This window comes from Chiroxiphia lanceolata, chromosome 9 (assembly GCF_009829145.1).
Source record: "Chiroxiphia lanceolata isolate bChiLan1 chromosome 9, bChiLan1.pri, whole genome shotgun sequence".
In the NCBI taxonomy this organism is placed as follows: Eukaryota; Metazoa; Chordata; class Aves; order Passeriformes; family Pipridae; genus Chiroxiphia; species Chiroxiphia lanceolata.
In genome coordinates, this window is record NC_045645.1 from 987,685 (window position 1) to 1,000,668 (window position 12,984).

Below are 12,984 nucleotides of genomic sequence, written 5' to 3' on the forward strand. Positions count from 1 at the left end.
AAACTCAGAGACTTTGAAAGACAAGAAGCATCCAGAGTCCTGAGTTACGATAGACACAGAATTACACAGTTCAAAGGGCAGGCCAATACAGTTGACAGTAAACAAAAATAAACATTTTAAAGTTAGAGTAACTACAAGTCAGAGTACAGGGCAGGCCGCGCTGTGGCACTGTACTTCTGAAACTGGAAAAGAAAAGGTTCCTGTAGGTAGCAATACCCAATCGGTAGAACATATCCACACTTCTCTTCCTAAAACAGCATAAAAAATCACGTTTGAACATTATTTGCATGACACTTTTTCTCTATGAGCTAGCCTACTGGAACTGGAAACGTAACTCCTTGTCATCTGTCTGACCTCACGGTTTGGACTCAGATGCACTGCCCTCTTTCTGAGAATTTGGGAATGAAAATAGCGCCAAAGCAGAAGTGGTCTTTGTGGAACAAAACTTTGGTTAGATAGGGGTAAGACATCACTCCTCAAAAGTGGCACGAGAAGAACAGTTACAACAAGCCACCGATACTACACACAGGAGGAATGGTACTAGGGATCACTGTTTGCTGTAGGCTTCCAGTCCTACAAATGGTACAGGGAAAAAAAATCAGCAAGCAACCATTTCACAATGACACGGCAGGAATGAAGAAAAAACAGATGATCTGTGTTTGGCCTTTAGCAACAGTGCAGGTTCAGTGTGGTGAAGCAGTACAGAGCAGTATTTCAGTTTCAGAAGACTAAATCTTAAAATTGTGCAGGAAACAGTACGGACAGTTTTGACATGGCTTTGCCTATGCCAGAACTCATTTCCTTCCTTTTTGGATATATACTGTCACCACAGAGTTTTTTGCATCTCAGACTTGGCCTGTTTCCTGTACCAACAGAAAATGTGACTTTGGTTAAGGATTACTGCAGATCAAGAAATACACACTCAATAATAACTCAAGGGAACGATCAGGGCACTGCTCAAATTCCATTGCAAGCACAGCTATTTCTCTGTGGAGTTACGGGACGAGGGAGAAGTCACTGCAAAGAATGACCTTACAAGAAAGCAAAACCAGTTAAAAGTGTCCAATCTGCAGAACTTTTATGAACATGCATACATATCAATGAAAAAAAGCATTAATTACTGAAAGGAAATAAGAAGTATGTCTACAGCTACAGAACTTTGGCATTAGAAAGAATATTGTACAAAACTGCTGAAGTAGCCAAAATATCACATTTTTCTATCTCAATATGATTTCAGTATTTACTTTGTTTTCAGTGAAAAATCCTGTTCTGGCAGCTGATTTAAGGCACAATTCCTATTTTGTCTTGAAATTAAAACTGAACATTTCTTTCTCACTCTTTTCCCCTCTGCTTTTAAGAACCCAGTTTGAGTAACTCATTAATGAATTATTCACTCTGAATCTGCGTTCATTTATGAGGAAGCACGAGGTCCTCCTACAATGTCCCCCAACTGGGTCATTTGCCTCTTGAGTGTCAGTGCTGGGTTTGCTGTGCACCCAAAGTCACCACAGCAGCAGGTAGCCTTTCAAGTAGATCATGATTAAAATTGAAGTCAATTCCTGCTTTACAAGTCTGTGAGCCAAGCCAATTTGTCAGCAACTGGTAGCGGGCAAAAGTACAAATTTCTATCTGGCCTATTGAATAGCTAATTTGAGTTTGTTTTCTGGAAAAACAGTAGCCTTAAAAGCCAAACACTTAAGAACACAGACAGACACTTGGCCAGCATCACACCATGGCTTCCTTCCACACTTTGTGAAGCTAATTGGAGCCCTAGCCTGCGAGTGCTTTGCATGCATAATGGCTCCGTGGGCCACAAACATATGCTGCTTTTCCATGGAACAGCACTCCAGCTTCAATTGTGAGGGCCAGAGGAAGTGAGCAAGAATAAAAAGATTATACTTACTGTAAGGAACACATTCATACTGAACTTCTAGATATTTGTATGTTCCAGGACAAGGATCAGGAAACACATCTGACCCAGTAACTACTATACACTGTGTTCGGTTGTTGCACCTGTAATGGGAAAAGAAAGCAAGCTAATTAATTTAAAATTACATTTAATTTGCAAGTTCATACTCAAGTACCACATTCAGTGCTAACTCTCTTCACACTTGGGCAATCCAATCCATAAGACAACAAAGTTAATTACTACTAATTAGTCAAAGTCCAAAAAAAGGCTTCAAGACAATATTTTAGTTCATGCTTTATACTTCTAAATTTGGAGATCAGTGTTATCTTAAATGTCCCCACTGTAGACATAGCTGTATCAAGTATATACTGATTTGATACTACTGCTCAATAAAATGAAAACAAAATGTAAAGATTACATAATTGAAAAATGTGCAATTTTGAATAACGTATAAGAACATCAATGAATAATTCCTTCCATCTTTAGAGACATACACACTGCTGAATGGTTTTACATCTCAGAGAGATTTTTACTGTGATTCAAGGAAATTATTTTAGTTGGAATGGTTAACATAGACAAAGAACATCAGCATTTTCATTTAAATTATTTTAGGAGCTATTGGTGGGCTCTTGTTAGGCTACAGGAAGAGGTAAAGATTGACCATCTGAGGAAATAAGAAAAATAGTGAAAAAGAAGAACTGCAAGAAAATTAATTAAAATGAATTTTAGAGGAGACTAAGCACTGAAACATATAAATGATTTCCTTACCAAGGAAAGCAAAGGCATTCTGATACAAAAAAGAACTTTATTACAATGCCTCTAAGCACGTGGATCTACTGAACATTTCTGAAGGTTTTAATAATAATAATAATAACAACAATAATAATAGTAATAATAATTTTGACTACTATTAATTTTTCCAGAATAAAAAATACCCAAACAAATATTAGCTTGGAAGTTAAAGGTGAAAAAACAATCGCCTAACCCTGAAGGGACGGTCAAAATGTAATACAAAAAAATAGTCACAAGGAAGTGAAGAAAAAAAGGAGAAGGTCAGGGAAAAGGAGCTTGGCTGATCTTCTCAGGGGTTAGTTTTGTTTGTCAGCAAACTGAATAACAGAAGTCTGAACTTAAGTAATAGAGCAGCCTTTGACTCCAGCTGTACATCAACTTCTCTGCTGCACTGCTACTTCCCACACTCCCTGAATGCCACAGCCAGGCTCAGATCATCTGTCCTGGGTCAATGGCTTTCCACAGCTGCACAGCGCCAACAGGTATTGGAATAGTTCATGCTACCTCATAAAAGGCAGAGCAAGCACATCTGAAGAACTCTAACATAAATCACCTCCCTTTTTACACAGTGATCAGACCAGCCCAGAGCCGGGCAGGACATGCTGTGCCTCTGCTGAGTGAACTCAAACAACAACTCTTCTGACTCCATCAGCTAATTCTTCTTTTTCCTTTTTCTTCTTTATTTTAAGCTACTTATTTCCAGCAGCATAAGGCTCAATCATAATTGCAGAACTAACTGGAACTAGTCAGGGATTTCTGTACATATGCACAGCCATGGACAAAGATAGATGGTGAGGAGTTCACCTGCACGTGTGCTGTGTAGATGGAGGCTGTACAGGCAGGAGAAGGTAAAAGGGCCCCAAAATCACAGGCCTCTCAGTAATATCCCTGATACAGGGTTTTTATGCCCCACACCTCAGGTAGACTGATGAGTATAACCTCAGATGTTAAGATCTCATAATAAATTTCTTTAAATTTCTTTGTGTTTCTTTAGTGAAAACCTCACGCTGAGACCAAAATAATTCCCACAAGGAGGCTTCTCATAGTGCATCATCCAGGATGATGGTTTCCATGAGTGTATGCTGGGAGGAACTGTTTGAGAAGGTCATACTAATGAAGGTCATACTTCATACATAAAACTCTTGTTGCCCTGTGAAAAGTTGTTTTCTTCTGTTTCACTTTCCCCCAGTGAAAGACTCATAATGTTGCCATCAGCCAGAAAAATGAGAAGAACTTTGTGCTAGCTTTTATCAAAAGGATGTGTAATAATTATTCAAAAGAAAATTCAGATTTTTTTCTTTGTACAGTAACTGTCAGTGTCAAACTTCAGGCACTGAGTGGTGTTTACAGGAAGTTGTTGACACTCTATTTCTTTATAGAGGATTTCACCTACTGTGCATAAGGTGACCTTTAGCTCACCTTTGGCCAAAGGAGACCCCAATTCCAAAACAAGGAGCTGTGCCCACTGCTGCAGGACACAGCACTGCTACCACACACACCAGCAATCACTTGAATAGCTAATTAAATAGAGTATTTCTGCTTTAAGTTGTAGTTTTTCATATTCAAATCACTGATTTTTCTGCATTGCTGGTTGCATTTTACAAAACCTGAGTAATTTTCACATAGGGTTCTAATTTTCAAGCACTTCTAAGATTTCAAGTTAAAGACATTTGATTAGGATATTCACATTTTAAAAAGCCTACGTTCAGGTCACTGTTACATAGCTTAGTGGTCACATTTCTATCAGAGTGAGACATTCAAGACAAACCAAGAGCAACTATAGCAGCTGTCAATCCCAATTCAGGGCTTACAGACAGGACATGGAGAGAAAGTGGACTTTGTAGAGGTAGTTCTGAGATGAGTAACTGGGGGAATTTACACTGCTGTGAGTTATTCTCTGGATAAATGAAAGCCCTCTGTCTGCTGCACTGTTCTGCTCTGTAAAACCAGAACTTCTCTGTTAGTCACTGGCCTACAGTCCTGCTGCTCTCTGCAAAAGCCATCTTGCCAACTGACCAAGGTTTCAGCTGAGCTCCTTTGAGACAAGAAGCACTGAATTCTGTGCTATATTGGCCAAAAGAGCCTCCACTCTCCAAAAGCAGCACTAAACAGCAGCTTATCCTACATGACTACAGATTAGCAAAGCTGCTCATCCCTGCCAGAGCAGAACTTCATAGCTTTGTGAAACCTTTACACTCAGAAACATTGTGCTCCAAGAACACGATATTGCCCCTTACAGCCCCCAACAGGGTGACCCATTTTCATTCCTTTTTGTAATGGGCAAACACCTTCTCTGTCACAGGATTCTCCAAAAAGGAGACTATAGTGGAAATAAAGCTCCTGGCAATTTGCAGAATTGGCCTAGACACCATCAGGAAAAAAAATAAACCCAAACCTCAAAAACCTTAACTGGCAAATAACTTGAAGTCCCTCATTCATTTTAACCAAAGTTATTTTTTCTACATAATATACTAATAGTTTGGTCCATCTATTCAAACTCTTTAGAATTGTTCCAATGAAGGCATGATACAAACCAGCTGTGATTTCTGCAAATTCAAGATGTCAAAATCAGAAATACTTTAGTGTTTCAGTTTGTGATCTGGTGTTTAAGTTTGTGATCTAGAGTTTAAGTTTTCTGTAGGTTTAAATACCATTTACGTGTTCTGCAATCTACATAACATCATACTTCCCCAGCATATGTAAAAATACACATGTTCTCAGGTTTTTATGAACAATCTTAAAATTCATATGATCTCACACTGAGAAATGTCTTCGTGCTTAAGACATTCACAATATTCACAAAGATTTATGATACAATGACTTTGTCATTTACGAGGAAATAAAGCAGAACTGCAAAGAACTCTATATAAACTCAAGAACAGTTGATTTAGGCAAGGTAATATATGAATTAAATTTGAAACCCTAGTTAGGAAAAGACTAACTGAAGTAGCAAAAGAATTCGGGTTCCTGTGCTAGCAACAACAAAGAGTTTTGCAAGGGGAAATGTAGGAATTGCCACTATTTTCATGAATGCAAGAAGCAATTGTGGACTCTGACACTCATTTCTTCTGTACTTTAGTATGAATGAAAAAAGGTTACATCTTCATAATGCAGATGCATCACTTAGAGTAATCTAAAAATCAAATGGAGTGTTTAATTAACAGTTACAGTATAATGTCTGAACTCCTTTCACCTCAGGAGGAAGACTGTGCAAATGAGGAATGGCCCCTTCACATTTCAGATGAATAAAGAAAGAAAAAGGAAAGCAGCTCCAGCAGGGCTGGTATTAAGTATCTTCTGCTCATGATGTAGCCATGTCCCTGCTGCATCCATCCTCCTTGCTCAGCAGTAAGGAGAGCTGTATTTTCCACGATAATTTGTTTGCATTTCGACTCTAATCTCGACTGGTACAATTCCCAACAAATTGCTTTTGCTGTTTTTTTTTTTTATTATTATCTTATGTTTATTATTGCACTTTTCCACGTGCAGTGTATGGAGATGAGATTCCATGTGCAATCTATTGTGTGAGGTGTTTTAATCAATAATCTCGTTCTGCTGATTAAGCAGGGGTTCCTGTTTTGGCAAGATAACATTAGTTTCTCCTGTCATGCTCCAAAAGCTATTGGGAATCTTCAGCAGATCATTAGATATGCTACAATAAAGCTTTGGTACATTCTCTTTTCTTTCTTAAATTACTTCTTCACTGTCCTATCGTTCCTCGTCACTGCTGGCACTGCATTATTATTACAGCTCCCCTGAAACTTGCACTAGAGTCATGTCTGCAGGCCAGAGGATGCCATTTTCAATTGCAGCTTCTGCTTGAAAATATAAATTAAGAAAATTTCATTATCTCCTGCCAAGGGCCATTATTCACCATTGTTCTAAGGAAGATTAAAAACACACAATCTATGGACTTGAACAAATACTCCAGCATTAGAATGAGAAGCACAGTGTATCGGGAGTGGAGCAGAAAGTGAAGCACTGGAATCTGAACAGCAGCCTCTGGAAAGGCACTGGCACAACATGGATCACACCAACTGAGGGAAGGAAGGGGTCACCTTTATGGGCAACTCACATCTGTCACAGAAAGAGACATACAGATGCTTTTCAAGTGGTTCCTGCAGTCTGCAAAAATAAAGTATGTGTGAAATAATGTCCACATTGCAATTCATCCTTCTAATGCCTTTGTTTCGCATATTAACTTTGACAAATAGAGTAATATAAAAGAAAAGGATACGGATTAATGTCTCGCCAGAAAAGAACTATCAAAATAATTTTGGGTATTCCTGCATTCTTCATTTCCATGAATGCAGCGTTTCATTAAGTAAGTTACAATGCAAACACAGAAAACATCATGTGTACTTCACAATAAAAAACCCAAAATACAGTATAAACCCACATCTAATAGATAAAATTCATTTTCAATAACATTGTCGATACATTAAAAAAAAAAAATCTATCTTGGTACGTTTTGAAACTTCCAAGTGAGATCTGACAATATTTCTCTTTCAGCATATTGATTAAACACTCAAAAGCCAGCCCGTGGCACGTTCCTGCACATTGCCTGCAGCACCTGCTCAGACACCACCAGAGGCACAAACTCACCACACACCCCATATGCTCCTCTTGCTCCTCACTCACCCGGGGTGAGCTCCAGTCTGAGCAAAAGGATGTGGGAACGTGGGATAACTACACTCCATGTATTGACTCAGACTGAAAGATTCCTGAACTCTTTACCCAGAGTCAGTAGTTGCCTTTACAGATGTATCCCTAATGGGCTACAATGCCACCTGAGGTGTGCTTTTGCTTTTGCGTGCATCTTCCTAAACCTCCACTCCTGTCACCAAACTCACAGCTACCTGGGTATGAAGACGTCAGATATTACTTCAATGCTATGTTTTATCAATCTGGTCTCGGAAAGTATGTACAAAACTTACTTATAAAACAGCCAGAGAACAGAGATTCTATTTTAGGGGTGTTCAGATAAAACTATTTAAAGGAATGTACTTAAATTCTGAGTTTCAGGTTCACCTCACAAGCAATACATGATTATATACTGAAACCCAATGAATTAGTAATTTAAGCCTGAAAAAAAGAGCTGCTAAGAACACCCAGCCTTCCTGTAAAGCCTGGATTTGAAGCAGCATTGGCCAGCCAGCACTGCCACTTCCAGAGTGCCCCAGCAACGGGCACAAAAGTGGCACAACCCTTCCCATGCAGGAACAGTGAGTGCAGGAGTCTCTACAGAGCCGTGCTTCCTTCAGGATGGACGTGTAATCCTGGAACGGGCCTTTCAAAAGCCCAGGAAACCTCACTGACAACGTTGCTTACTCTTGTGGAAGATTTTCTAAAAATTATTTTCCAGTTAGAATCCCCAAAACTATTACAGGGGAACGAGTACGCAAAAAGAACAGAGTAGCAATTTTACCTAGCAAAACGAGAAAACAGATTTAGTGTGCTGTGGTTGGTAGTTTTCATAATCCAAGGGAAAAAAGGGAGATATACGAGCAGGTATGATAGTGGAATTTGGCCATAAGAGATGTGTCTAGATACTGGCAACCCTCCTGTGACCACTAAAGCAGTGAGGCATGCTAGAGCTTGGTTTGAAAATTCACAAAGCAGCCCTGGGATTTCTACAACATGACCATTACAGCAATAAACCTGGTGGGTTTAGATAAAAAATATTTGAGGGGGTAGGAGGGAAAATTTTTTCAGGTTTTCTTTTATATTTTATTTTTAAATATAATATCGATGATTTGTTGAATCTTCCTAATTACCAAGTAAACATATATAAGGAAGTAAAATAATGTATAATTAATATTGTAGAAGGTGCACCATAGCGTCGTTTCTGTTTGCCCAATAAAAATGCAATAATATTTAACTGTGCTTTCTCTGTAAAATGCAGTCTTGTGGGAGTTTAAGGGTACACATTAAGCATAAAAACTCCAAATAGACAATAAAACAGCATAAAATATGCAACTTCCACAGGCCTTTTCTTAGGATTACCCAGTCTGATCCACTGTCAATGAATGTGTATCACACTTGTCTGGCAAAGTAATTTGACAGTATTTCTTGCTTTCAACCTCTTCTTACAACTTTAATACATTTAGTTATGACCCATTTGCCTTTTAGTATTCATGTCTCTAAGTTCAAAGCAGTCACTATTAAAATGATGAATCTTCTCACTTGCATCTGAAATAGTTTTTTCTTGTCACAATTCATCCTTGTTCTAGCACTTTGCTTATTGGTGTAAATGCTATTATTATGGGGTTATCATTAACCAGAAACTGGAGCATCAGATAAAAGAGGGAAAAAAAAAAAAAAAGAAAAAGGAAATGTGGATTCCAGTGGAATAGTTAACTTGGTATTTTTTAAGTGCTTTTATAATCCCATCTTTCTATCCCCACTACTTTCTACCGCATATATGAAAGGCCTACTAGAGCAACCAGAGCTTGTGAGGAGGTGGCTGTAAATCAAGGACAGCAAAAGCAGATATGAAGGATGCAATGAGGTGTGCAAAGTACACGGAACAATCTTCTGGTGAGGGTGGCGTGGGGACAAACCCAAACCCCGGAACAGCACGAAGCAGAGGAGACCTGCTTTTTACAGAAGATGCTTCTAGTGCAACCCTGCCTGAGGAATAAGGAATGGAAATACAGGGATTTTCACAACCTTGTCACATTATTTACGTGCAGGTATACTTGCAAGCGAGCTGCAGCACGGGGTTACAGGCAGTGGATGTCTCAGCACACCAACTAAGCCAAGCGGATCCGCACTGCTGAAAAGTAATCGGCTCAAAAGATCCAATTAAATGTTTCACCATTTAGACAAAATAAATAGCCTGCAGCTATGCTTATTTACTAATGAAAACTTTAGTAGTGCAGCACCGTCCTATCTGAGCAATTTGCCCAGATTATTCACACTGGGTGAGCACAAGTGCAGCAGCACACCCTGAGCATCCGAGCAGGTTCCAGGGGAGGAACGTGGGGCTGTGCAATAAACCCAGAGCTTTACGAGGGGCATTCACTCCTGAGGCACAGTGCTACAGCAGAGCTACAGAAAATCCAGGGGAAAATCCTGAAGCACAGTGCCTGATCCTTGGGAATAACACTGCAACAGACTTGCAGGAGAAGAGACTACCAGGTAGAGAGTACGAGATAAGAGTAAAAAGCCTTTAAAATTCTTTTTTTTGCAGCACTGTTGATCTTTTTTATCCATGGCTTGGCATGCAGCATATTCATAATGTAGTTAAAAGTTATGTAACTTAAGGCAGCTTCTGAGTCACTATTAAATGAGTAACTTGAAGAATTACAATATTGAAAATATTGGAAACATGTAGCTTTATCCTTCACGTTAATTTGCACAGATCTGAAATACGTTTTTAACAATCACCCACTTTAATTACTAAAATTAAGTGTTTTAAACGACAGGTGTGATTTGTTACTGCAACTTCTGAAACACAGAAGCCTTGGTAGACTCTCAATGCCCACAGCAGACTCCAGGCCTGTGCAATGCAAGTTAAGCTTGAGTCACTGTGGGTCTCCTGAGTTCAACACACCTCTTCTGCTTACAGAACTGCATACTCAACATCAAACTCTCTTGCCTCTAACAGGAAATTAAGACTTGGTCATTTGCAGAATTGGCCACTGAGACAACTGGATTCCATAGGGTCCTTTGGTTTTTCCTGTGCAGTGGACAGCATGAGGACAATTTCAAATGGGGGGTGCAGTGGGGGCAACCCTAACTCAACTTTAACACACGCATTCACCTTGAATAATTAAAAATACTGTAGCCTGTATCAATTAGGAGAAATTATTGATAAAAATGTTCACCCATTGCAGTTTGCAGATGGAAAACGATCATATTTTTAACAAGGGAAATGGGAAATCACTGTGGGATGCCCTGCTTAAATTAAATTAGCAAGATCTTGTTATCAGACCATATAAAAGATACACCATAATAAGACGTGACCTTGCAGAACCTTGGAGCCAATCTGACTTTTTTCCCCCTGTAACCCTTCCTAATTATCTGCAAAGTTACAGACCCTTTTGTGGCAGGTTATTTTTCTGTGAATAGTGAGGAGTTTTGGGCTTTTAAATATTTAATTAGTCTTCTGATATGAGAATTGCTGCACATGCCAACTGCTTCGATTTTCAAACTGTGTTCATCCTAATTATGTTCAGATTTAGATTGGTCATCCCAAACCTCTCACTCTTGTAATTATTTACTCCTTAAAGATCATTCAGCAGAGAAATATTTTTCACCCTTATGGCTTTTCCTTTCCACAAATGGCTTTTCTGGTCCGTTAATTACCCACTCAGAGGATCAGAGTTTGTAATAATGCAAGAGATCCTGCACGTAAGACGAATTTTACAGGGTGAAAAAGAATAAATTGTTTTTTGTAAACTTGCCTCGGGGAATACCCCCTTTCTGGATTATAATTTTCATGGACAGAGGCCATGTGCCCACCCCTGCACATCCACCAACCCCACAGGGCCACAGAGTGACTCATTTGTGCAGCTCAACAGGACTCAGAGCGAAACGCTGAGCAAGAGGCAAAAGACAACTTGGTTATTCCAGGACATTTATCAGAGTGCAATCTGCTGGCAGTAAGGTACGGTCCTTTTTCTCATAATTTTTAATGCAGATTTCATGGCCTTAAAGTTACGTATGTTTAACTGATAACTAATAATAAAATTACAACTTTTCTCATTTCATCTGCTGATTTTTTCCAGAAGTGCTGTCCCTTGGTAGATCTTTAATCAACTCTGTAACAGTGGTGTCATTTCCTATTAAAATGTGTCTGAGAGTCCTCACTACAAGTACTTTCTTTTCTTCTGAGAGGAATGCTTGTCACAAAAGCACTGTTATTCATTACCCACAGCAATGTCTGGATCTAATTATCATATGGAAAGCTTGCAGGGCTTCCAGGTATAGGACTTCCCCTGCAGAAGTATCCTGTTCTAACCTGGAAAGCACAATCCCACTTTCTTCTTTGCAATTTGACGGTAAGGGATCAAGTTACTGATGTGAGCTGTGCACTCCATCGTTCCCGGAACTTCCAATTTTAAGCCCAACAGAATTTAGGGGACTCCTTCCATTCCCTTATTTCCACATCTGCAAAAATCCTGCCTGTGCTGCAGTTGTTTTTTTACCCAAGTCAAGCAGATCCACCACCATAAAACACAGATCAGAAAACTCACTGGCTTGACTCTGTCAGTGCACAGATAATCTTTAATTGTGTCAAAAATATTCATGATCTAATCCTTTTATCAAACTGTCTGCCACTGAAGGAGTCTCGTGTGCTGCACAATTAAAAACCGCATGTCAGCCACACATAACACTGTGTTACATTTGATGCAAATCCTTTACTATTGAAATAAGCACTGGGCTGACAGCAGGAAGTGGCTGATAAGAAAGCAACAAGGCATTGCTGATGGCATTCATGATAACTGAGCTCTAACTCATATATGTTCTGTCTACAGCACGTTACCCAAAGTGCTCCTGTTTTAAGTGCAACTCCAGGAGGTGTTCTTTTGCTGTATCTCTGCCACAAAGGCAGCAAAATTATCCAAGAAAGCTAAATACACAAAGTAAATTATGTTTTTCATACCCACCAGTGATGCTGGCACCAGAATAATATACTGAGAGTAATATCACTGCCGCTGCATCCTAGATGAGAAAACACCTACAGCTTCATGAGAGTAACAGTACAGTTGAGCTCAATGCTGCTAAGAAATTCTGTAAACAGGGAAAGATTATGGCTTCAGAACTGTCACTTTATTGCTACACTTACAACTCAGCCTAAATGAAAATACTTAATAGACAGAGCACAAACTCTTGAGTTACGGTGAAGCAACTATTTTACAGTGCTACAAAAAGGTGTATATTAAATACAATTCCAAATTGCACCTTCATCATATACATATATATCACAAGAAGCAAGGTAAGGTTTAAGACCAGAGACTACTACTAAGAAAGGAATTTAGACACCTTTGCACTTACAACAGCAAAATATAGATCCTGCCAGATGAAACATTATACAGCCTGGTGTCATTAAGGAGGAGTAAGACTTCCTCCTCCAAGGTGTTTGAACTGCATGACTTTGGTCAGGACAGCTTGCCCAATGAAATGATTCTGCTGCCTCATTTCTTTTCTTTTTTTTTTTTCTTTTCTGCGTTGCATGTGTATGGGTGTGGGTGTGGGTGTGTGTGGGTGGGGGTGTGTGTGTGGCTATGTGTATGTCTGTGTATGGGTATGTCTGGGTATGGGTATGTGTGTGT

At 39.3% G+C, this 12,984-nt stretch overlaps 1 protein-coding gene across 23 annotated transcripts in view; it reads right to left on the reverse strand.

The window, feature by feature from the left end:
- The window catches only part of ADGRL2 (adhesion G protein-coupled receptor L2), a 379,726-nt gene that overhangs the window by 50,223 nt on the left and 316,519 nt on the right, over positions 1 to 12,984 (reverse strand). For all 23 annotated transcript variants that reach the window (XM_032695911.1, XM_032695910.1, XM_032695914.1 and 20 more), the window contains one exon: positions 1,904 to 2,013. In XM_032695911.1, coding sequence (XP_032551802.1) covers positions 1,904 to 2,013 — 110 coding nt within the window. The remainder of the gene's footprint in view (positions 1 to 1,903; positions 2,014 to 12,984) is intronic.